Source organism: Vipera berus (genome assembly GCF_964194415.1).
Source record: "Vipera berus genome assembly, chromosome: 2".
Taxonomy (NCBI): Eukaryota; Metazoa; Chordata; class Lepidosauria; order Squamata; family Viperidae; genus Vipera; species Vipera berus.
Window position 1 is genome coordinate 99,376,753 of NC_138203.1, and position 25,393 is coordinate 99,402,145.

The window sequence follows — 25,393 nt, forward strand, 5'->3', positions numbered from 1 at the left end:
CAAATGACTCTAGGCAGTTTACAACATAATAAAACAATATAAACTCTGAATAAAACCACAAATTAAGTCCTTCGGGGAGAAGGGCGGTATACAAATTTAATAAATAAAAAAATAAATAATAAAAATAAAAAGCGGAATAAGTCAGAACTTACAAGTTAAAAGTAAAAATCAAAGTTAAAAATTTCAGAAGGGCGAAAGTATACGACAGTGCCCTCAAGCCACCAGCACTCCCCAGGGTTGCATCAGTTTTGTTGTACTAAAAACCTTTTTTTCCCCAGATTAACAAATAAAAAAAAATCTTATTCCAAAACTACTAGAAGAATCTACAAGCGATGAAGGAAATGTGTTTTAACCACCAGTACTGAAAGGATTTGATTCCCACCCCCCACCCCACAGATCCAAGGCTTTTTGGATAAATCTGTATCCATCTTCTTAAAAAATGGGGGGGGGGGAGGAGGAGCATACCCTTTCCTTTGGATTACAAACCCCAGAACTCCCTAGTTATCCGGGTGGGAGTTGTAGTCCACAGCATCTAGCTAACGCTTGGGACAACTGCTTGAACATTTCCAGAGTCCTTAACGGTGCTCTCCGAGAGCAGAGCACCAAGACTCATCATCTTGATCCAGCCGGTTAAAGAAGGCTGAATTGAAGCCATGCGCTGGCTTGTTTAAAGTCCCAAATTATGAGTTCTGGATCCACAAAGATCAAGCCTTGGTGGAGCAGTGGGCTAATGCCTCCTTAAGTAACACCAGCTGCCTGCAATTAGTGCAGGTTCGCATCCCACCAGGCTCAAGGTTGACTCAGCCTTCCATCCTTCCGAGGTAGGTAAAATGAGGACCCAGATTGTTGGGGGCAATTAAGCTGACTTTGTAATAATGCCGCTTGGGGTGAGTGTGAAAGCCCTAATAAGCAGGCATATACATAGAATGAAGGCTACTGCTAAGCTTGTAAGCCGCCCTGAGTCTTCGGAGAAGGGCGGGATACAAATGGAATTTAAAAAAAAAATAAAAAAGGCCGTCACCATCTGGTGCCCTCCAACTATGCTGATTTAGACACCCCCCCCCATAATTCCTTTGATACGTCGAGGAAGGCTGGATCCAAAGGACTCCGTTCTAACAAGGGGGGGGGGGAAGAGGGGAACCAAGCGCACGTGCTCGGGCGCCCGGCCAGCCCTGTGACCTCACACCGAAGTGGCAGCGGCGCGTGCTTTCCGCCTGCGTCCTTGCCGGCGTGATTCCCCCTGAAGCGCAGGCGCAATAGCAGTTACCTAATCAGCCGCGCCGCCTCCTCCTCCTCCTCCTCCTCCTCCTCCTCCTTTTCCTTGCTCGGCGGGCGGAAGCGCAGTTCGACGTGAGAGGCGGGAGGAGGGGTCTTTGGTGGCGGCTGTTCCGGTCTCGAGGGGTTTCCTGGTTGCAGCAGGCAGCGCTAGTGAGTAACGTGGGCGAAGGAGGCCATGAATTCGTCGATTCGTGTCTCTTCCCCCCCCCCGCACCATCTTATTAGCCTGAGTGCTGGCTTTTTGTTCCTCTTCCCCCTCCCCATTTTAGAGCGGTTACGCACCTAAAAAAAAACAAAACTTCATGCTTTGGTCAGTGACCAGGTCAGAAGGACGTAAAGCAGAAAGGAAAGCCAAAATCAGAGCCAAGTTTGTGCTTTGGGGGGTTATTTCCGGGGTGTACAGGATGTTTCTTAGGAAAGGATCGGAGGAACACGGTCCCTAATTGTTTTTTTTTTCTTTCTTTCTCCTGTTTTGCAAAATCGTTCTCTCGGAAGGCTACGTTGCATATCACGAGGCATTTGTGTATATTGATTATCCGTTTATTTATCTCAAGGGTTCTAAGGTGATCAACGCAAAAGAGACTGTGCCTTTAGGATTACAGTTTCGTAATAAGACTGGACACGGGAGAAGAAATTGGGAGAGAGAACAAAACGGTGACGTGCTGATTCTTAAATGAGAGAATACTTTATAAATAACCTGTTGTGACAGAATCATGGGGGTTGCTTTTCTCCTTGTGCTGCAGCCTAGGAATATGTCATGGGAGAGAAGCAAGGCCTGATGAGGTTTGAAAGCTCAGCTTTGCTGATTTTAAAATTTGTATATACCGGTAGTTGGGACAAATACGCACTAGTAGTGCTGGAGAAGTTAAAGGAAAAAATATAAACCTCTTTTTCAGTTTCTCAGAAATAGACTTCTCCCTCTCTCTGATAGCACAGAAGAAACCAATTTCTTGAAGAAACCAATAACCAAATTATGCTATGCTGTGCTACCAAAGTCAACATGCATATCAAAGAGACCTCTGTGTAGTTACGTTAGGGAGAAAGCTTACTGGCTAATCTTGGCCATTCACTAACTGTCAGACTAAAATAAAAGTTAAAGAAATATGGGTAGTACCTTAAATTCATGGATGAAATATGATTGAAATAAAAATATGTGTAGCCCATACATTCTGTGTTGGTATATTTATAGAAGAATCTCATTGCTGCCTTTGGATGGTTGTGATAATAGAAATTTCAAGATTACAGCGCTGTCCTATACAGGAAGAAGCAAAGCTGGTGCCCTTCCTATCCCTTCCCTTTCTTTCCTGATAATTGACATAAGCTTACCCTTAATTCATTGTTGGAGAAATGAAGATAAAGTCTCTAAACTTGAATAATGTTGCTGTCCTGTTAGGAGAGCTTTCTTTTTTCTATAGTTTACCTGTTTCATTTTTCTCAGCAAATAAAACATGGGTAAAGTGGGATTTTTGTTTTGTTTTTTATTGCCCTGGTATCAGATAGCCTAAAAACATTTAATATTTGCTTATTTCAGAAGCTTTAATACATTGGATGTGTTACATTTTTATTTTGAGGAAACGTCTATTAAAATTCCATCCTAGTCAGTGAGTTAGTATGAGCATGCAGCTTTCACTAAATATAGATTTGCTCATCTATGAAATAGGCTATTAATAAGTAGTCATGATAGCACCTTATAGTATTTTATATTACTGAAGTAATAATATTCCACAAGGGCAAAATTGGATGGTTAAAGATGTTAACTTATTTCTTTGGTTCTTTTCATACCTTTTTGTCCTTAAAGCCTGGGTACTCTCCAGATATTTTGGATTACATCTCTTATAAGCCCCAGTCAGCATAACAAATGAACAAGAATTATGGGAATTGTAACTGAAAAATAAAAACATTGGCTATAAGGCACTAGGTTTCTTACCCCATTTTCAGATTTTTTAAAATTTTATTTAGGAAAGTAGAATTGCATTCTACTTTTACCAAATAACTGCAATAGTTTTAATAATACAAATGCTTAGCTAAATAGGTTTGCAAAAGATTATGCATTCAAACCTTGATAACATAAAGTAAAACTGAAGAGATTTCTGTTTAAAACTTTGGAGAGCTGATATCTATAGGGAAGACATACATCAACGGCCTACCTTTATATAAAACAACTTCATATGTACTGTTTATTTTATTGTGTGTATGTATATGTATGTGGTTTCAAGTCAGTTGTTGACTCCTAGTGATTGGATCGACCAGTCCCTGTAGTTTTCTTGGCAAGTTTTTTTCTCATTGCCTCCTTCCTAAGGCTAAGAAAGAGTGACTGGATCAAAATCACTCAGCTGCCTTTGTGCCTAAGGTGCAAGTAGAATTCACAGTCTCCAGGTTTCTAGCCTGACATTTTAACCACTACATCAAATCGTTTCTTGTGTACTGTATAGATACTAATTTTAGATGTGTGGAAGAAACAAAGTGCTTCTTATCTATACTATGATAACTCTGATTTCTTTATTTTTAAGAATGTTCCTGCAAACCTTTAATGATGTGTAGTGTAGTTTAATCTTTGCTTGATCTAGCATTGATTCACAAATGATGCCATGCTGTATTTGACTTGATTTGAGAACTTTGAGTTAATAAACCATGCTTTCATCATCAGTTTTGTAGGAAAGGAATTCTTGTTAGAAATACCTGGATAGCCTAAGGCTCGTATGAATTAGTACAAGGTGTGGAAAATTAAGTGTGTGAACTTTTGGACAACAAGCCAACTACTTGTCATAGTGCTAGGTCTTGTTAGGTTTCCTAAATCATTAGGCAGATTGCATATTATATATGACAAGTTTGGTGTGTGTGTGTGTTTGTGTTATAACATGAAGGGTTGTCTCTATTTGCTAAGATATTAATGTGTTAAAATGTTTGTCAGATAATGTTGCGTGGCAGAAGAACAAGGTTTGGCAAGAGGGACTATTGTAGGCTGAGTGTTTGCAAGCTGCAGGTTTAGTAGCTCCTTATCTTCTGACTGCGAGCCTTCCTTTTTTAAATATAAGCTTGAGATGGTGTTTATTTGGGGAAGTCATGCTTTACACCAGAGGTGCTCAACCTTTTGAGCACCAGGGACCGGTTCCATGGAGAGAGATTTTTGTGCAGACCGGAGGGGCCGTGGTTTCATGTGCTGCCTGCATCCCACAGATGGGGCTTTGCTTGTTTGGGTGGACTGGTTTCTGGCATGTCGCGGACTGGTGCCGGTCCACAGATGGGGGTTGGGGTCTCCTGCTTTACACAAATACACAGCTTTCAAGAATTGTCTACTAATGCCAAACCTGGTAATTTTCTTTTGAACTATGCCACCTTATGAACTAAGGGAGTCATGACCTATTCAGAAGAACTTGGCAAAGAAAGAAGAAAAAAAAAGAAATCAGGTTGTATGGAAGCTGTTCCCTCCCTGAAATATATGAGTCGTTTTGTTTTGCAGTATTAATAGTATGTAAGCGTCAGTGCAGTAATAAAGACACTAAGTAGAATCAGGTGGAATTTTATTGGTTCTCTAGAGAGGGAACTTGCCTTATGTCATGCAATTCATTATGTTATAGCTCTGAGGAGTTAGTGTACATAGAGGGGTTTTTGAGTCAGTACCTGACTATGTACACTTGAACCTAACTAGTCATGCCATTGGGATTCAAAATACAGTGGTGAAAAAAAATAATTTTTATCCCAATTAGAAGATTGGAACAATTCACTTCAGTATGATGTATTATATAATAGAGTTGAATCTAGAGGAATTTAAATGGTTGCTTATTTTGGTGCCTTTTTTGGATCTTTGCTGATTTGAGATTTCATCAAATTTGTATGTAGCTATCAGAATCTAAACTAGGGGTGTCAAACTGCTGGCCCGCGGGCTGGATGCATCATGCCAAAACCGTGCCCACCCCATTGCCGGCAATGGAAAAAAAGTTGTGATACGTCGTGACACGTTATGTGATGTCACGAGATTGACATCGTGATCTAAACTGAGGACATTAGAATCATTTGTCTTTTACAGTTACATCAACATGCTTGATATACTGTTTCAGACCCAAATTTATTTTAGGTAGTGAAAACCTGTCAATTTCTGCTGAATATGATCTTTGAGCAGAAATATTAAATGCCCATTAATCCTAGGAAAACTTTCTCTACTTTGTAAAGAATTATGTAGAATTCTTCCAGGACTGCATTTAAACTCTGATTAATATTCTTATAAAACCCATAGCTTTCAGAGTCAGGTTTCCCCAATATTTAAATGAATTCCGGTGGTAAGAGCTCTAACAAGTCACTGTTAAAGTCCTAACAGCACATTGAAACATAGTGAATGGCAGAGGATAGATCACCATATAAGTTGTTTGCAGGGATGAACCTGCCAATTGGTCCTTGCATTGCAGTCCTCTTGTAACTTGAAAGCCTGAGTCAGGGTTGTAATTGAAAGCTATATGAAATCTCAGCTGACCAAGAATCCTCCTGTGCATGTGCTGAGAGGTATTTGAAAGTGCAGGTATTCTTCATCGTTTATGGTTTATTGGCTATCATTTGGTTTTTAAATCCTATATAGAATATTGACTTTAAACCTGGGTAACTTGCAGTCCTGTGAATGTTATTGAAATGTAAATTCCATCATTTTCAGCCAGAATGTAGTATTGGAAATGGTAATTTTGATAATCTGGAAGACCTCAAGTTGTACCATACATCCCAGCATTTTTTTCCTATGGGACTCTCGTATTACCTGAACTGTTTCTCCTCATGAGAGAAGGCTTACTTTGGTCCAAGATTATACACATTTATTGTTAATATAGGTTGTCCATTGGTTCAGGATGAGATACCATCAATCCAGGCACAATACATTTTGGTTTTGCCAGTTTGTGTAGTGGTCTTATGAAGTGCTAGCCTCAAGAGCAGGAGGTTGTGTGTTCTTGTCCTCTCTTTTGTATGAAATCCAGCTGGTTGATTTTGGGCCAGTCCAGCCCACGTTATATGGTTGTTAGTTTGGGGAAAGTAGGAGGTATGAAAAATTAGGTATGTCAACTGCTTTGAGTTGCACAAAATATATAAAATGAGCAGGATAAAAATAATAGCATTTCATATAGTTTGAACCCTGTGAATTGGAGATGCTAGGTAAATCTCACAGTGGCATTGGGAGGCTGTTTGGATTCGGTGACATGAAACAAACTGAAGCTGGACGCTTGCAAGAAAAGTTACTGCTTGGGCAGAAGGAGTAGAATTTACTTGAAAGCTTATGTCCAATTTGGTGTTCTGTCTTGACTTACGGCCAGGGTGGATAATAATGGATGATTTTTTTAAAAACAAAAAAATCAGATTTTTTAAAATTTAAAAATATCGCTGATATCGCTGTTTTACCAACCTGACAGCTTATTATTCTAAATAGGAAACCTTCATTTTGTTTGCAAACAATAATATTAAAAGATTCTAACTACCAGCAAGATTGAGTCCTCACATTTAAAGAGCACCTGTCATTTCAGATCCATCATGGCACATCATCCACTCATCTGCTGCCAGCCACTTCCCTCACCTTGTTGTGTCACTGCCGCATCACCAGCCGTCCCACTAAAGTGAGTGGGACTGTCGGTGAGTCAACAGCGGGTCAGAGGAGGAGCTGTTGCGGGACAGAGATGACAGTCGCTCTTTAAAAATTATGATGTAAATCGAGTCTTTTTACTAGTGATTTAAATCATGATTTAAATCATGGTTTAAATCGACTTGATTTAAATCAAATCCACCCTGCTTACGGCTACTTCAAAACTGAGGCCTTACTTGGACTGGGAGGGTTTTGTCATAGTGATTTTGTCATAGAAATACATAGCATGTATTTATTCGGAGCTGTGGTGGCACAGTGGTTAAAATGCAGTATTGCTGGCTAATTCTACCCACAGCCAGGAGTTCAATCCGGATGGGCTCAAGGTTGGTTGAGCCTTCCATTCTTCTGAGGTCAGTACAATGAGGACCCAGATTGTTGGGGGCAATATGCTGACATTTGTAAATCACTCAGGGAGTGCTGTAAAGCACTATGGAGTGGTATATAAGTTTAAGTGCTATTGCTGTTGCTATTATTTGAATTACTGCTACAGTTGCAAGAAAAAGTATGTGAACCCTTTGGGATTACGTGGAGTTTTGCATGAATTGGCCATAAAATGCGCTCTAAACGTCATGTAAGTCACAACAATAGAAAAACACAGTCTGCTTAAAATAATACTACACAAACATTAGCTGTTGTCATGTTTTAATTGAACATAAGATGGAAACATTCACAGTGCAGGGTGGAAAAAGTGTGTGAACCTTTGGACTTAATAACTGGTTGACTCTCCTTTGGCAGCAATAACCTCAACCAAACGTTTCCTGTAGTTTCAGATCAGACCTGCACAATGATCTGGAATAATTTTGGACCACTCCTCTTCACAAAACTGTTTCAGTGTAGCAATATTCTTGGGATGTCTGGTGTGAATCGCTCTCTTAAGGTCATGCCACAGCATTTCAATCGGGTTGAAGCCAGGACTCTGACTGGGCCACTCCAGAAGGCGTATTCTGTTCTGTTGAAGCCATTGTTTTGTTGAATTACTTGTATGCTTTGGGTCATTGTCCTGTTGCATCACCCATCCTCTGCGGAGCTTCAGTTGGCGGACAGATGGTCGTACGTTTTCCTGCAAAATGTCCTGATAAACTCTGGAATTCATTTTCCCATCAATGACAACAATCCGTCCAGGCCCTGAGGCAGCAAAGCAGCCCCAAACCATGATGCTCCCTCCGCCATGTTTTACAGTGGGGATGAGGTTTTGATGTTGGTGTGCTGTGCCTTTTTTTTCTCCACACATAGTGTTGTGTGTTTTTCCCAAACAACTCAATTTTGGTTTCATCTGTCCACAGTATATTTTGCCAGTAGTGCTGTGGAACATCCAGGTGCTCTTTTGCAAACTTCAAACGTGCTGCAATATTTTTTTTGGACAGCAACGGCTTCCTCCGTGGCGTCCTACCATGTACTCCATTCTTCTTTAATGTTTTCCTTATTGTAGATGTGTCAACAAAAATGTTAGCATGTGCCAGAGATTTCTGTAGGTCTTTAGCTGACACTCTAGGATTCTTCTTTACCTCATTAAGCATTATGCGCTGTACTCTTGCAGTCATTTTTACAGGATGACCACACCTAGGGAGAGTAGCAACAGTGCTAAACTTTCTCCATTTGTAGACAGTCTGTCTTACCGTGGACACATGAACATCAAGGCTTTTGGAGAAACTTTTGTAACCCTTTCCAGCTTCATGCAAGTCAACAATTCTTGATCGTAGGTCTTCTGAAAGCTCTTTTCTGCGAGGCATGGTTCACATCAGACAGTGCTTCTTGAGACCAGTAAACCCAAAACAGGTGTGTGTTTTTAAAGGGCAGGACAGCTGTCAGCAACACATCCAATATCATCACACTGGTTGGAGTCAAGGTTGGCTCACTTCTGGCTCCAATTAGCTCTTGGAGAAGTCATTAGGCTAGGGGTTCACATACTTTTTCCACCCTGCATTGTGAATGTTTCCATCTAATGTTCAATTAAAACATGACAACAGCTAATGTTTGTGTAGTATTATTTTAAGCAGACTGTGTTTATCTATTGTTGTGACTCACTTCTGCATAGAAGTGTCTCAGTCAGCCCACCCAATTTGGCTCAACATTAGAATCTTTTGGTCTTCCTTCAGGTGTGTGAAGTGAATGAAATAAGCTTTTTCAGGCAGTTTTTTTCATTTGCAGCCTCTGTGTAGTATTATGCAATAGCCTCCTTTGGAAATTAGGCTGATGCCTTCCTTGTTGGGTTTCCAGAAGTTATTATGACACAACTATTGGAAAGCCTCTTTGGGTAGTTAATGGACACTAATGCAACCATTGTATTATTTAAATTTTAGGTTTTACTTTGTTTTACATTTTTGTGAATTAAAGGGCTGGGAGTCATTTTGAATTTGACAGTATAAATATAAAACAAAAAGGGAGATTTTTTTGGCTTAGCTTTTGACAGGAACACATGACCTAACACAGAGTTTTTACAATGGCTGTTCCAAAACTCAGGAATCTTTTGAGAAATAAATTGGCTGCTGTTTGCTGCTTTTTAATAAATAAATAAATGTGTACAGTGTAACATAAAAATATTTTTAAAGGCTAGGTTTTGGTTGATGTGGTGGATTAATTGCAAGGCTACCCATTTTTGATACTATTTAATTTGTTTGTTGGTTGTAAGCCACTTTAATCAGTTGGAAAAGTGGTGTGTAAATATTTAACAACATTTATAAATTGCTGAAATGCTCAGTGAGGTCAGAGCTTAGTGATCTCCAGAGAGCTTGATGAAAAGAGTTGGAATTTTTTCTCATTTGTTTGGCATGTATTTCTTCTATTGTTCCTTGTCTGGGCTTATATCAGTTACCATCTGAATGGATTCCAATTATGTGCCGGAACTGTTACTGTCTCTCCCTCCTCTCAAGAGAACATGGGGGCCTGGATTTCTTTAAGGGAAATTGTTTATTTGAGCTCATCAGTTTTTTCTCCCTACATCCTATGCCAATGTAATTGTTTTCTCTTTTTTTAATCCACTAAAAGTAATGGACCAATAAACAGAAATATTAGTATAACTTTAGTATTTCATATTTAAACTGGTTGATTTTATTTGATAAAAACTATTGACCTATTAAATCATTCAAATTAGTGAACCCTATTTGGGTAGAGGTGCCTGCACGGTAGAACATTTTCCGTCATTGCCTGTCGCAAAAGAATTAATGGACGGGATCTGGTATGTGATGGGCTTCACTAGAGGGGCAGAATTTATTCAACCTAGAGTATCTGCACAATTGCAGCCCCTGAGTACAATAAGTCATCTCTTCTTTCTATTTTCCAAACCACATTTCTTTTGTATCTGTCAAAAAATTCTTGACAAGCAGGTCTTTTGGGTAAATTGATAAAGAATCCTCACATTGTCTCATCCCTTCATGCTGCATGCAGCGCAGTAGAGAGCTGGCAGAATTCCTGGTTGCCAGCTAGGTTTTTGGCCCTCTTCTGAAAGACTTTGCATAGCCTTGGAAGACACTTCTCACAAGTACGCAGCATTAGTATTTTTACTTAGTGCGGCATGCACTTATATCTTACAGAACCTTTTGCCTTGTTAAAAGTTTTCTTTCAAAAGCATAAAACCCACTGAACACATTGGAGCTTGATTTTGAGTAAAAAAAGATAAAGGTGAAGGTTTCCTGTCCAATCATGCCTGACTCTAGGACACGGTGCTGACCTCCGCTTCATGGCCGAGGGAGCCAGTGTTACCCGAAACATGCATAGAAATGCACCCTAGAATAGATGGACTGAAGTTTTGTTCACTATAAAGCTTGTTCTCTGTGTTAACGAAATATCTACATTGGTTTGCTGAGCTTCGTTCATTTTTTCTTTTGTTTTTTTCCCCCTAGATAAAATATTTACCATAATGTTCAGTGGATATGGCGATGCAGAAGCATTTGAAGATGACCCTTATTCTGAAGGGTCTTCCAGTGAAACAAGCATTGATAGTGAAGTAGAATTTCATCTTTACAGTCAAATCCATTATGCACAAGACCTTGGGGATGTCAGTGAAAATAACAATAAGGATTTCAGAGGACAAGAAGAATTTAAGTCCTTGAAGAAGGAGAAATCAGAGAATGAACAAGATCAGAGAAATAACTTAATTGTCATTTCAGATAGTGATGTTAACATTTCGGATAGCTCCGATGTCATAATATTGTCTGATACTCCTGATGAAGATAGCATTTACGAGAGTAAACTCCAGAAGCTAACAGCATCAGCGTTTCCAACTTTACGTAAATTAAATAAGACTGCATATTCTTGTGCCAAAAAATCTCTTGAACACCCTTCCCAGCCTATCCTGAAAACTGAGGATCAGATTGCAGTGAATTCAACTAAAGCAAGAAGGGCTAATGAAAAGGCAATCTTAAATAACCAGGGTGATGTTCACATGATTCATAGAGTTTTAGTAACTGAGGACAGCTCCAGCAGCGATGATGCAATTGCTGTGTCAAGTATATCCTCTGAAACCGATAATGTGGAGAGCTGGATGCTGCTGGGAAGTGCCGCAGATGACAAAGATGATGATATTCTGTTAAATCTTGAAGGCTGTAGAACTTCAGCCAGTAGAGGTTAGTATGTTTTTGTGGGGGGTGATTCCAAGTAGCTACAAGGAAGATCAGATATCATAATAGAGTAAATATAAAGGGTCAAACAGTTTTAGGGTGTTGGAAAATAAAACAGTAAGTATAATGACTGCTATAAAATATATTGGTACCTTTCTAAATCATGTTGTGTTTGAATAGCAGAAAAGCATTTACACCACAGGCCTACACCTATTTATAAGGAAGTATAATCTTCCTGGGATATGTCCACAGTTTGTAACCTGAGTGAGAAAAGAAGAGCACGTTGCAGTGAAGCTAATATGCATCTGCAATAAAAAGATTACAAATATTATACTGATGCAGTAAATGAGGAAAACAAATGAAAGGCACACTATACTTTTGGACTGATAATTTTCTAAACTGTAAAATTATAATTTAAGCCATTAAAATTTCCAATTCAGAGAGAGCAGTATTTGGAGACAGTGATAAAGTCTGTTATGAAAACAAATTTGGGCTAGTCTTGGTTTCTACTTTACAGTTAACCCTTGATTTATGACCATTCATTTAGCAACTGAAATTATGATGGTGCTGAATTAAAAGTGTTTGAAGTTGCAGTGCCCATATAGTAACAAGATAAAAATTCAGGTGCTTGGCAACCTGCTCAAGCTTATAACCACAGGAGCACTGCAGCTATCTCCACCTACCTATTCTCCTCTTCCCAGTTTACGTCACCCTTCCCAGCAATACTTGGCAAGGCCAAGGCTGGGCTTGAAGTAGAGGCCCTGGGTCTTTCTCAGCCAGTGCCACCACCCTCAGATCTCAGCTTTAGCCCTAGCGCTGCTGCTGCCACTGAGAAATTCTTCCCAGCTCCCCACATCATAGCCCGCCATGTAATTCGCTCAACATTGAGATTCCAGTCCCAATTGTCATAAATTGAGGATTATCTGCATTCTGTCTGTCTTTCCACCAACATGTCATTAAAAAGACACAAATTTTAGTTCTATTCTCATCTTCATCTTAATTCAAAATATGGTATTTTCACAGGGAAAGGAAATGTATTTAATGATGCTTGCCTGATGAGTGTTTTGTAAGATTTGCAGTCTGAATAAGTTACTGTTTTACAAATAGAAACTTAAAATTAGATTTGTATACCGTTAGCAAGAAAACCGCAGAAGATATGAGGTAGATATGAAATACTTAAAAACAAGTATTCATTTAATTTGTGCATAGAAATCTTAATTTTTTTTTTTACAATATATTTATTCAATTTATACAGCTGCCCATCTTGAACACGTGCCTCTGGGCAGTGAACAATCATAAAGCCAATTAAAACATATTTTAAAAACAAGTAAATATATACAGCAAAGAAAATTATAAAATTATATATAGAAAATTATAATCTATAATCCATAACAAAATCAGGAAACAGGGCCCTTGCTGGTGCTATTGCTATTAACAAAATGGAGCCCCAGGCCTGGACATATAATCAGGTCTTCAAGGCCTTAACAAAACAGGGTTGACGTCATACTAATTTCCGAAGGGTGAATGCTGTAGAGGTCAGGCACTACAGCAGAAAAGGCATACTTCCTAGTCTACCAGCTGACATCCCCCCCTCCGACATACACACACATACACAGCATATATTGCTCATATAACTGAATATAATAAATATATTTTATTTTCCATGTTATATTGCCTTATAATTTAAGCTCTGTTGTATGGCAATCTATGGAATTTTTTATAATATTTTCAGTCATCATTAAGAATAAACATTTTAACCTGAGATTTAATTTTGGCACACTGTACAGATTTTCTTAGCTAGTGTGTGCTAGCTTTTATCATTTAGCTCCTCAAATTGTAACCTCTAGTCTAGTTTTTTAAAAGGCCTAGGGATATATAATTCACAAAGAAGAAACATGCTATATATATTATTTTAGCAAAGTGTTATAGGATTATTGATTTATCCTAAAATCTCTTCTGTGAACAGAATTTTCCTGCAATCTTTCTACTCCCTGAAAATGGGACTCTTGGGAGTTGGTGGGTACTCTGGAAACAAAATACAAGTTCTTGAGGTGTGGCAAAGAGGGTTATTTATTCAAAATTAGCAGTGTGTGCTTAACCACCTTTGAATCCAGCAGCTCACTTTTGTACAAATCTCATTTTGCTTTTGCAAAAGGATTTGTCTTGTTTTTCTTTATGCAGTTTGTGCATCCTCATTCTTCTTCAAAAGGTGATAGGAAAAGTTTCTGAAGCACATTTTGAGGTTGACTGGGAATAGCAGTGGGAATGAAGACTCAGTTGCCACTCTTTTGTGCAATAAGTAGAAAATGCTTCTGTAAACAATAGGATGGCACAGGCATAATTTTAGTTTCTGCCTAAAACATTTAGTAATTCATGAAGAAACATGTCATCAACTTAGATATTTTTTCTGCAGTGGTGAACATGTCTGAAACTTTGGAAGGATCTTGTAGGTAGTGTCATAGAATAGCAGGGATTTGGGAGTGATATAATTTTCCATGAAATGGCTGCCATAGTGAATGGATCAGATAGGAACATCCTGTTTCTGAAGAATAAAGAAGTATTTTGTGCCTTTCTATCCACATTTGCTCTCCAGGAAACTGTCAACTAACCCAACTTATCTTGGTCATTTTTCTTGGTAGATGGCCATGTTTCCAAACATATATTTCTATTGTCTTTATTCTCTAAAGTGCCAGTGAACCTAAATGATATTCAGCTTTGTTTTTAAACATACCATTTTCTATTTATTTGGCTTTTTAAATTGAGATCGGTGGGTGACAAGAAATGGTTGGTGTCAAGTTAAATATCTATTTCCTATTTTTTTAAAAACTGTACACCATGATGCTAAGGGAACTTTTGCCAAATAAATTATTAAATTAAAAAAAATCACTGGAAAATGTTATTACTTGGACCTGTTACTGCAATATTGCCAATCAGAACATATAATAGAAAAAGTTGACTGCTCCAAGATCAGCCTGTGTTCAGTACCACCCTTCTCCCGAAGGACTCAGGGCAGTGAACAGGGCAATACATAATAAAAACAAGATACAAAAATTAAAAATTATTAAAAGTAATTAAATAGCAATGCCCATAATAAATTAGTACAAATTAAAATTAAGACCAATTTATAAAACCCAACCCCATCCTATCAGGCCAGGCCAGCTTGTTCAAAAAAGTGGGTTTTAAGATCACGCCGGAATGAGCGGAGATCAGGCACCATCCGGAGCTCGACCGGAAGATGGTTCCATAAATCCGGCGCGCCCACAGAGAACGCCCTCGCCCTGGGGGCCACCAGTCGGCATTCTTTGACCGGTCGAACCCTGAGGAGGCCCTCTCTGTGGGAGCGTACTGGGCGGAGGGAAGTTGACGCCGGCCGCAGGTGCTGCCCAAGGTATTCCGGAGCCATGCCATGTAGGGCTTTATAGGTCATTACTAACACCTTGAACCTCACCCGGAAGACAACTGGAAGCCAATGCAGCTCGCGGAGCAAAGGTGTGACATGGGAGTGTCGGGAAACTCCCAACACAACTCTCGCGGCTGCATTCTGTACCAGTTGGAGCCTCCGAGTGGTCTTCAAGGGTAGCCCCATGTAAAGAGCGTTGCAGTAGTCAAGACGAGAGGTCACGAGCGCATGAGTGACCGTACGTAAGGCATCCCGGTCTAGATAGGGCCGCAACTGGTGCACCAGGCGAACCTGGGCGAAGGCCCCCCCTAGTCACAGCCACTATATGGTCTTCTAGGGAAAGCTGTGAATCTAGGAGGACTCCCAAGGGAATATATATATTCCCTTTCAGTTTCTAAGAATGGATTACGTGAATAATATGCCCCACACATATTATAAAAAATAACACATTATTGAAGTTATATGTAATGGAAATAACATACTTTTTCATACATCTAGACTTAGAAGCCTTCATCATTAAGCCATCAAATCTAAATGATGTAGTTGTAAAGCAGGAAGTTGTGTGACTTCATTGCTTAGTGATTGCAGTTCAGGCATTCCTTGTTGTTGTCATTAACTGAGAAATAACTGAGAATTAACTGAGAGTACCTGTCCCAAGCCAAGCCATTCTGGGTTTGATCCCTCTCAACCCCAAGCCTCAGTAAAGTAAGGGACTGCCTCCTACTTCCTCCACCTTCCTATCCATCCTTCCCCATCTCTGTCCTTTTGGTGCCCTGCACTGTGCCTTGCTGGGCAGGAAGCAGCCCTAGAATTACATGGCTCTTGGGCTGCTTGCCACACCCAGGAAGCCCCGTGTTTGTTTGGGGTGGGTTTTTTGTTGTTGTTGTTACTTTCTCTGGTGGTTCTGAAATCAATTCTGCCAAATGTAGTTTTGGCTGTTCTTCAGCATGCTTGTGAACCTGTTCTTCAAGAAATGTCCTACAATTTTTATATCCATTATTTATTCCTACAAAAAAGTGATATTTGTAAGTAGTTGCAGAACCCTCCGTTCTTAATATTCCCTGCTCCTTTCAACTCTCTTTATAGCCATTAGTTTTTTTAGTTTTGATACCCATGCTGTTCTTTTATTCCCCCCCCCCACCCCAAGCATTAGACCACAGTTGGTCACTCCAGTTACAATAGATTGGGTGAGTTGTAGTATCATGGAGATTGAGTCTCTTTTGTGATGATTGGACAGCAGCATGGGGTCAGCCAGAGAGACAAGGAACAACAGCAGCAGGCCTCGATCAAATTGTGTGTTCAACAGTTTATTTAAGTTGAGGGAACACTACAGAGGCTTGGCAAATAATTGTTCTGAGTGAGTGGTTGCTGTGGGTTGGTGTCAAAAACAAAAAATGCCTGTGAAAAGTCTTGGTGGTCTCAAAAGGGTTTTGGTCCAGTTTGGAAGATAACAGACCGTTAGAGATAGCCAGGAGATAGTCTTTGAAGAAGTCTCTGTCAATGTTTATTATTTTTCTAGATAAAAAAAAAATAGGCAGTGTCACAGACAACATCCCCTGTGTTAGCATGATCGAAGCATTTTCATTCCATTATGCAGTTTTGAATAAGAACTTAATCAGTTTTTTCTACAATTTGAGTCGAAAAATAGCTTTTCCTCTCCAGGGCCTCAAGAAGGGCAGGGCTTGAATGTAGCTGTTTAAAGTTAAAAAAATCTAATAGTTTGTTCATTAAGATTATATTGTTCCTTTGTTAAAAGTAAGAGAGGCTACACCTTCCCTCAAGAAGAAACTCATTGAAGTCTTCAGCTCTATCCTGGAAGAGTTTAAAAATCACGATATACAAAAGATGTAGAGAATAGGTTTTTAGTCTCAATTTCATAAGCAGCTAAACCACGTTCTTTGCTTAAAAATGTAATGCATTAGCTCCATGCTAATTTAATAAGGTTACTGATATTTTATTAATAAAGCTATTAAAATATGGCATACAGCTACTACTATGAATTAGTTTTATTTGTTTCAAGTTGGTGACAGAGTGCTTCTTCATGGCTTCAGTACTGAACCAGTCCATTCAATTTACACACAGGAGTTTTGTACATTCAGAAACAATTTTGCTGGCTGGCACTGTATGAATGTATTTATGAAAGAAAAGACTGCTGCTGCTGCTGTTGTCCTGGAAGGAGCAGCTCAAAGATGGTTTGTTTCGTGTTTATAATTGTGCTTCCAATGAATTTTTCATCATCTGTGTTTTAATTGGCATCCTCAATTACTTGAAACTATTTCTGCTGTGACTAGAATTTTATTCTAGCTTGAACTTCAGCTTTATCCAGATCAGATCAGATCAAATTAATCTTTGTTACAGTCATACATCAGCATCATTAGCTTTCCTATTTTTCATTTTAGGCAGAGACTTAAATATCAGATGAGCTACTGATTACAGTCTTAGAATAAACTGTATTCAAAAAATCTTTTTGAATTGATTGGTCTCCAGGTGGTTGGATTATTGAATTGGGGCCTCTACATTTGATCTTAGCTAAAATGCTAAGAGGCAATGAATTGCCCCCCCCTTCTATGGAGATTGGAGTATGACAGTCATGTTTGCCGTGGCTTATTTACAATTATGTGTGGACCCATTGCTTAAACAAAACATGTTCCATATGTCTTGATTGTAATCCCTATTCTGTCCATGTGGCCAGGGAGACTTTTGAACATTGGATTAGACAGGCTGCCAACAGAAGTCTTATCTTGGGCTTCTGACACTAAGAATTACAGTATCGGCACAAGGTGAAGACTGACTCAAGATATTCATTGTTCATTTCTTAGTAAGAATCTTTGCTGCTAAAAAAACATTGAATCATGATTCCAGAAATGGCTGCTACTATGGAAAAAGTTAGATGCCATTCACAGATAAGGGCTATTGTGGCCGTTCCTTCATATGATTGTATGGCTGGAGAAGTAAAAGAATGTTCATTATTTCTCAACCGACAGTTCCATCTGTTATTTCTTAGATAAAATAATCTATTGTGGATAAACATAAATAGAACAAGTTCAAAATTCTTTGCAATTGAGGAGAAAGGGAGACTTAATCCCCATGATGTGTTTCCATAATGATGTACAGTGGTTAATTCTGATGCCCAAATGCAGCTGTTACTGTTTTACAAATATGGTTAACTATTCATTTGGTAAATTTATACAGCTGCCCATCTTGCATATGTAACTCTATTGAAGTTACATATTTTTAAAATAAAAAATAGAGTGGATAATCGCACTTCACGATGTATGTGTGTGTCACTGTGATTTTTTGATTCTCCCCAATATATTATTGCAGTATTAGTCACAGTGCTGTTCTTTTTAACTAAAAACAATTTTTAATGTTCTAGCACGACAGCTTGTATACTAATGAAGCCAAATCTTTTATATTTACAGTTGATAGTATGACTTTAAGTTTATCCTTTTATCATTTCTTATTAGGGTATTTGAAGAATACTTTCTTCCAGAAATTAATGTAGTAACTCTGAGAAATATTTGCATTTAATATAATGGCTCACCTTAAAAATCTGGATATTAATATTTTTATTCTTAATCTTGCTCTTCAATACTGTAAAAAAATATAACATGAATGTCATTGTGCTTCACAAGTAGGATCAAATGGCAACGAATTTTGGAGAAAATGTTCAGCAGATTGAAAGCTTTCAGATCTTTATAGAAAAATAGATCAGCACTTTGCTTTTAAAATGTTACAGTGTTTAGATATTTATGATTAGTTTTCATGTCCTTGTAGAGTAGCCACTGTAGTATTTCATTTATAATTTTTGTACTGATCACTTTGTCTCAATGTTTTAAACTTTTAAATTAATGCTGGGTTTTAAATAAGAATATTCATTTCATCTAATGCCAGGGCCTCTGTCCTCATCACTTGTTATGGAGACTTTAATTGAGAAATGATAGAAGGCTTCATCCTGGTGCTTATAAATTTTAAAGTCTTCAGATTAACAGCCAATACCTTATAAGAACAACAAACAAAACTATCTCACTCAAGAAACAGCTTCTTGTTGATCATTTTGCAGTTTTCCACATGACAAAATGTGGAGACATCTAGTATAAACCTATATTTCCTTAATAAATATTTGTGGATGTTTCACATTATGAGAAATTATTCCTACTCTTGTAATAAATGATGGTGACTATTATCTTCATTATTTTTGCTTGTAGACCAGTATGAAATATATAAAATTACAAGCATTCCTGCAATTAACTTATAAAATAGCAGATTAATAGCAAACTGAAAATCTTTACAACAGTATGATCTAATTGTAAATATTGTACTTGACACCAGAAAGACTAAGATTTGGCAGTCCAATATAAACAGCAGCACTTATACTATATTGTTAGGGTTAATTCTATATCTTTATTTTTAATTCTGTACCTTTTTTTCTAGATGAAACAGTACCTTTGAACAGCAATAAAAGAACTGTTCTTTGCTTGAAATAATAGACTACATAAATTATTATTAGAATGTTCATTAGTCCATTTCTACAACAGAAGTTAGAGAAATTATAAATGACCTGGTAAAATAGTCATAAAATAAAATTCACCATAAAATTGAAAACTGTGAAAAAATATTCTATTAGCAGTATTTTAATAATCTTTGTTTTGCTGTGTTAGGGACCTACACTTTGGAGGCCAGTAATTTTTTTATTGTCATTCTATTCTTTACAGAATATTATTTTATACAAGAAGATTTTTTTTTAAAAAACCAAAACCTTATTCCTTAAAATACCAGTTTTATTTTTTCTATTAAAAATAGCAAAACGTTTAGAGATGAGGTAATGAGATATTTGTTTATCTACAGAAAAAAATCTGTCCTCTGCAGAATTAGTGTACATATCCATAGTTGAAGGGAATAGCAATTTACCTTTATATGGGAACACGTAGATCCATATTTTATAAAACAATAGTTGCATGTGCCTGAGATAAGGTAGTGTCTCACAGCATAGCATATGCTTAAATCTTCCATTTTGTTGCCAGATTTCATAATGCAACAAATATGCAAAGATCTTTTTAAAGGACAGCATTTTTTCCCAGCAATTCGTAATAATTTTATAGTCACATCACTTGGTTCATCAATGTTAATATATAAATCAAGCAGCTGTGTAATTTAACAGGGAATTTCCTAAGAGCAACATTAAGAGTTAATGTCATAAAATGACTTTGTCACTGCGTTGTAGTATTTATGAACTGATTTATATCTTTTTCATGAAAAAAAAAGAATCAACTTAAAGTTAATGTTTTATTTTTACTTGCCCTAATTTGTGCCTTTGTTTTTAGCCATATTAACAGTATTTAAACATCAGGAGCTCTTTAACCATGCATTATTATAACACTATGTACCCTGGAGCTGTAATATGCAGTGGGAATCATCTACCCTTTGCTAGGAACAGCACATGCATATGGATATTTGATTAAAAGAAAAAAGTTAATCTTCTTTACAGTGTAATGTGGGTACACTTGAATCTCTTGATTATTTTAAAAAAATTAATAAAACTAATAAAGTTCATGTGGAAATCTCTAGTGATCTAAACTAAGTATACCTAGAGCCATAGCAGTCTCTTTTATCTGTACAGATTTCTCTGCCTATTGTGGATCTTGGCTTTAACTAATTTAAATTTCCCATGGCTTTGGATTGCAGACTAGGTTTTCTGCAAGAGTGCCCATGCTTACATGGTCATATATTCTGGGCGACTTTTCACTTTTTGTTGTTGTCATTTTGTTGATTGGTAGGAGAGGAATTTTTCCACTTCTCTCAGTTTGATCTTTCTTTCTTATCTCCTTCTATTTATAAGTCTTGCAGGTTGGGAAGCTCTTCGTTGTCATTTTTGCTATGCGGATGAGTGGGAAAATGAATTTTCTGTTTCTTTATAAAATGTTACAAGAATTTAACATTTTAGGAGAAAAAAAACTTTGGCAAACTGATTCCCCAATGTAACTGTTGGCAAAATGTAATGTGATCCCCCCCCTGCTGTATTTGTATAAAGTTTGAATTATGCTACAATTTAACATGCTCTTTGGCATTTCAGGCAAAAGGTCATAAAATGAAAGTGTCTAATCTCACTCCACAGAATTATACATAGTATTTTAAAAATCCATTATATTATTCCAAATGAAACCAAGAATTAAAGATGAAATATTAATCTCTTGAATAAAATGGAGAATTGGAATGTAAAATACAAGGTGAAAGAAGGTAGTTAAAATTTTCGCATAGTGCTACATTATTAGGAATATATTTTCAAAGGTATTGTGCGTTGTGATCAACTGTGCAATGGTTATAAACGTGGCAGCATTCCCAGTTATCATATTTTGTAAACATACATTTTTACGTTGTATTTCAGTATTGTTTAAGCAATTGCTGGTAGGTAACAGCAGCTGCAAACATTTATAAAATTGAAACAATTTTAGCTGTACCTACACATCTTGCAATATGCCAGTTAACCTGTTTAAATAGTTATCTTGGACAAGAAAGATTTTCTTCAAAGTTAGTATTTAATACTTGTTCCATAATGCAGTGATACTTTTAAAAAATCAAATAGCACCATTGAAATATATTGTTAGGAACTCATTCATGTATCTTAGCAAGAATCAGTTGGAAATTGTATTATAATAAGTAAGTCTTGAAATCATATTAACACATAAAATTAAGAAAGGTTTCAATTTTATGGCATTAAATTAAATGCCGTAAATTAAATGCAGTGGTTAACTTTGGGACCAACCACTTTGGTTTTCTAATATAAATAATAAATACTTTAATTCAAAACTTCTGATAATATATATTTATATTTTTGTTTACTTTCTAATAACTTCAAGATGCAGTACCTGCCAGATTCATATTTAATTTTGTATTTAAATTTGTGTTTTAACAAAATAACATTCATAACAATAATAAAATCAACATTTGGACTGCTTGACTGTTAACCTTAAATGTACCTGGGCTTTAGTTTGTTTTTTCAGCTATTTTATGGGTGCCAGGCAAAATTTGATAATTTCATCAAATATGCAATTTTTTTGCAAAAGCTTCAGAAATGTGCAAGGTATAACTGTATAATCTTATGAGAGTTGTGACAGGATATGGCAAAAATCTAATCTAAAAGGGAATTCAAAACACTTTAAGAACATTACTTCTAGTATAAAGTTGTGCCTCTAGAATATATATATAGTAAAACTTATTTTCCTTAATTAGTGTGTTAAAAAGTTTCCTGTATGGCTTTTGCTTTCTTATATGTAAAAGGATGCACCCACCATCAGAGAGGGTATGCCAGCATTGTTTCTGGTATATAATTTACTTTGAGAAAATATTCAGTTGCTAGAGCACTGATCATCTTTTGTATGTGTATGTGTATGTGTGCTCACATATGAGCTGAAACTTTTCTTCCTTCAGTGTTTTGTCACCTTAAACACCAATATGTTAATTATCATTTTCTATGGATCACAGGACACTTCAATCATTATCTGTTTCTTAATCTTTAAAGAGTCCCAAAATGCTTTGTACACAAAGAATAAATACAACAATCCTTTGGAGAGGTTTCGCCTGATTCTTCTCCATAACTTGTTAATGTATGGAGGTTTTTTTCCCCAGTGTAAAAAGAAGCTGTTCAACAATCAAAATCTTTTATTGTGATATACCCACCTTGTGTGAAAATAAAAATTTGCCATATCTTGGATCAAAAGTAGTAACTAAGTCTGAGTGCTGTGGATCCTTTTGGCTTCTGAGCTCAAACCAGTTTTCTGAGAAATCATTTTCTAGATAGTAGGAACAAGTTCAGTAATGGGGAAAAATTGCTGTAAAATGGAGTCTTGGTGGTCATTTATTCATTTAACCAATGTACAATGTTAGGCTGACATGTACTTATAATTCTGTCTAAACAGAATAAAAAAGTTAAAAGGATTAGATAGGGTTTGCACTCTGTTTAGGAAGACAATGATAGGATATGAGGAGCAACATTCAGGGCAGCTTACTGAAGCAGAGAGAAAAATCAGTTTACATTTGTAGTAGGTGAGTTCTTAAAATATTCACATGTAAAGAGGATTGCTGCCAATTTGTATAAAGTTACCAGTTAAATTCTTTATGATGCAGAGTTCTTAGGCACATTTCTTTCAGACATCTGAACCCAGAAGGATTTTTTTTTTATTGGAGGAGGGTGGGGAACATGTTAGCAAGTGATATTAAGCCTATATTAAGAACTGTTCTTCACAGTTTTACATAAACAAAATTTATGCGAAAAAGCTAATTTCCTTCTGGCAGAATGAGGACTTTATTGTTATTCTTTCTTTCATTTTGCAAAGTTTAATGATCAGATAGGATTTTGTTGAAGGGGTCTTTGTACCATACTTTGGATGTTATGTGTCTCTTTATCTGATTTTTAAGGGAATATTTTCCTGCTAATAATGTTTCTTCAAAAACATTTGCCCTTAAGATTCTGTTTCTTTTGTACTTTTTTTTTAAAAAAAGCATGATTGTGGATTTTGATGTGAAATCTTAATTCTAAAAAATATTAGCAAATTTGCTAAAGACCTAAGACAATAAATGTAACTCTTTTCCCTTTTGTAGTATTTCCATCAATGTAGCTACTTGGTTTGATTAATCACAGCCTCCTGTGATTTTAGATCTCTTTTAGATTTCTTGTAGAAATAACTTAGAATTCAAAGAATTCTATCTAGAACCTTTTGAAATAAAATATGCTAATGGATAGTTTTACTCAGTCCTTGAGCATGTTCTCAATCTAATATCAGAGTGCTATAACCAATACAACAAAATTTATGTGTCACCATTCTTTATGCCACCGTTTTGCAAAAAGATTGTCAAATGTCTGGGACTAGCCCACTCTTTTGGAGTCGTTGAGCAGGGGGTGGGGGGCTGGGAGGAAATGATCTCAGAAGACTCAAAGGAATTCTTTAAACTTCTAGCAGGGCCAAGGGGTCAATGTCAGATTTAGTCATGCTGTTATTTTAGCCCAGTCGTCCAGAGAGATGGCTGAAAAGTGAGTCTTTTATTTCTTTTTTGTGTGATGATTAACAGGATTAAATGTAAGCTGTTGTGTACTTAGTCCCAATTAGTTTCTCATCTGAGAGGTTCATTATGATTTTTTTCCCCTTAGTATTCATTTTGTAATTTTTAAAGTGTCTAATTATGCTTCAGAATGAAAAGGAACAATAGAGTTGTTCCTTTCCTGCAGTAGTTGCTTCCTTTTTTGTTTGTAGCACTATGATTTATGAAGAGTTGTCCTAAGTTTTTGTGTTTTAGGAACTCTTCCAGCTTTACTCAGTTCTAAGAATATTTCCAAACCAGAGCTTCACAATAATTTAGTACATTATGAAGTACAAAAATAACACTCTTGAGCATCATCTGCTTTTTAAATTAATATTAGTTTAAAATTTAAAAACTATTGTATAGTATATTAATAGTCATGAACTATAGTCTTTAATTTATTACATGTGTATCAAAAGTCATTAAACATCAAATACTTGAATATAGATAAACTTTTTTAGTATATACTAAATGAATACACATGTATATATATATATATATATATATATATATATATATATATATATATATATATATATATATATATATATATATATATATATATATATATATATATATATATATATATATATATATATATATATATATATATATATATATATATATATATATATATATATATATATATATATATATGTCCTCATGAAGGCTGTACCTTTATCTAATATAGTTGAGAGATTAACTTTTCAGTACTGTACCAGATCAATTTCTTTAAAAGTAAACACCTCTAATTTTGAAACTTGGAGAGTGGGAAAAATGGATTCAAGATTATATCTGCGAAAAATTATTTAAATAACAAAATCCTGATTAAAAGCTAAAGCTTTTTTCAACACTGACAACTATTGTTTCATAGAAAATACAAGGAAACTAAGCTTATTTTACCTTTTGTTTGATTTAAATTGTTTTTCTTTGTGTATTAAATATGGAGCTTCTTGCACCATGCAGATTGTTTAAATCTGTAAATAACACAGATTTAAAGATACCTTTAAAAGGAGAGAAATCAGTTGGCAATTTTACATCTTAGCTTACTTCATTATAAAATTGCTAGAAATTACCATGCGGTTGCTGCGAAACCTACAATTCAAAGTTTATGTATCCTTGATTTAACATTTGACTGAAATACAGTTTTAAGTCACTTATTCCACTGAAATAAGTGGAATCTGTTTTCTGCTAAATAATTTTGCAGGCATAATGTTGCTACGTAGTTGGACATATCTTCAGGTTTCATGCGAAAACATTATTCCTTGTGCTCTAATCATTCTTGGGGTAAAATGGAAGTTGAGTATTTGAAAGATTATGATTCTTTTAATTCAAATTATATATTAAATCTTCAGAAGAATGATGTGTGTTTCTGTGGTATTAGTGTTTTATTCCCTCCTCCAAAACATCTTCAGAGGAGGAGGAAAGGGAAGGGAAGGGAGATAATAAACAGAATTGTTACATAAGTACTGT

At 36.4% G+C, this 25,393-nt stretch overlaps 1 protein-coding gene across 1 annotated transcript in view; it reads left to right on the plus strand.

The window, feature by feature from the left end:
- Positions 1-1,317: 1,317 nt before the first annotated feature.
- ZCCHC7 (zinc finger CCHC-type containing 7) overlaps positions 1,318-25,393 on the plus strand; it is a 153,612-nt gene continuing 129,536 nt past the window's right edge. The window contains exons 1-2 of the mRNA XM_081318425.1: positions 1,318-1,428; positions 10,729-11,451. Of these exons, the coding sequence (XP_081174551.1) occupies positions 10,746-11,451 (706 nt within the window). The 5' untranslated portion in view covers positions 1,318-1,428; positions 10,729-10,745. The remainder of the gene's footprint in view (positions 1,429-10,728; positions 11,452-25,393) is intronic.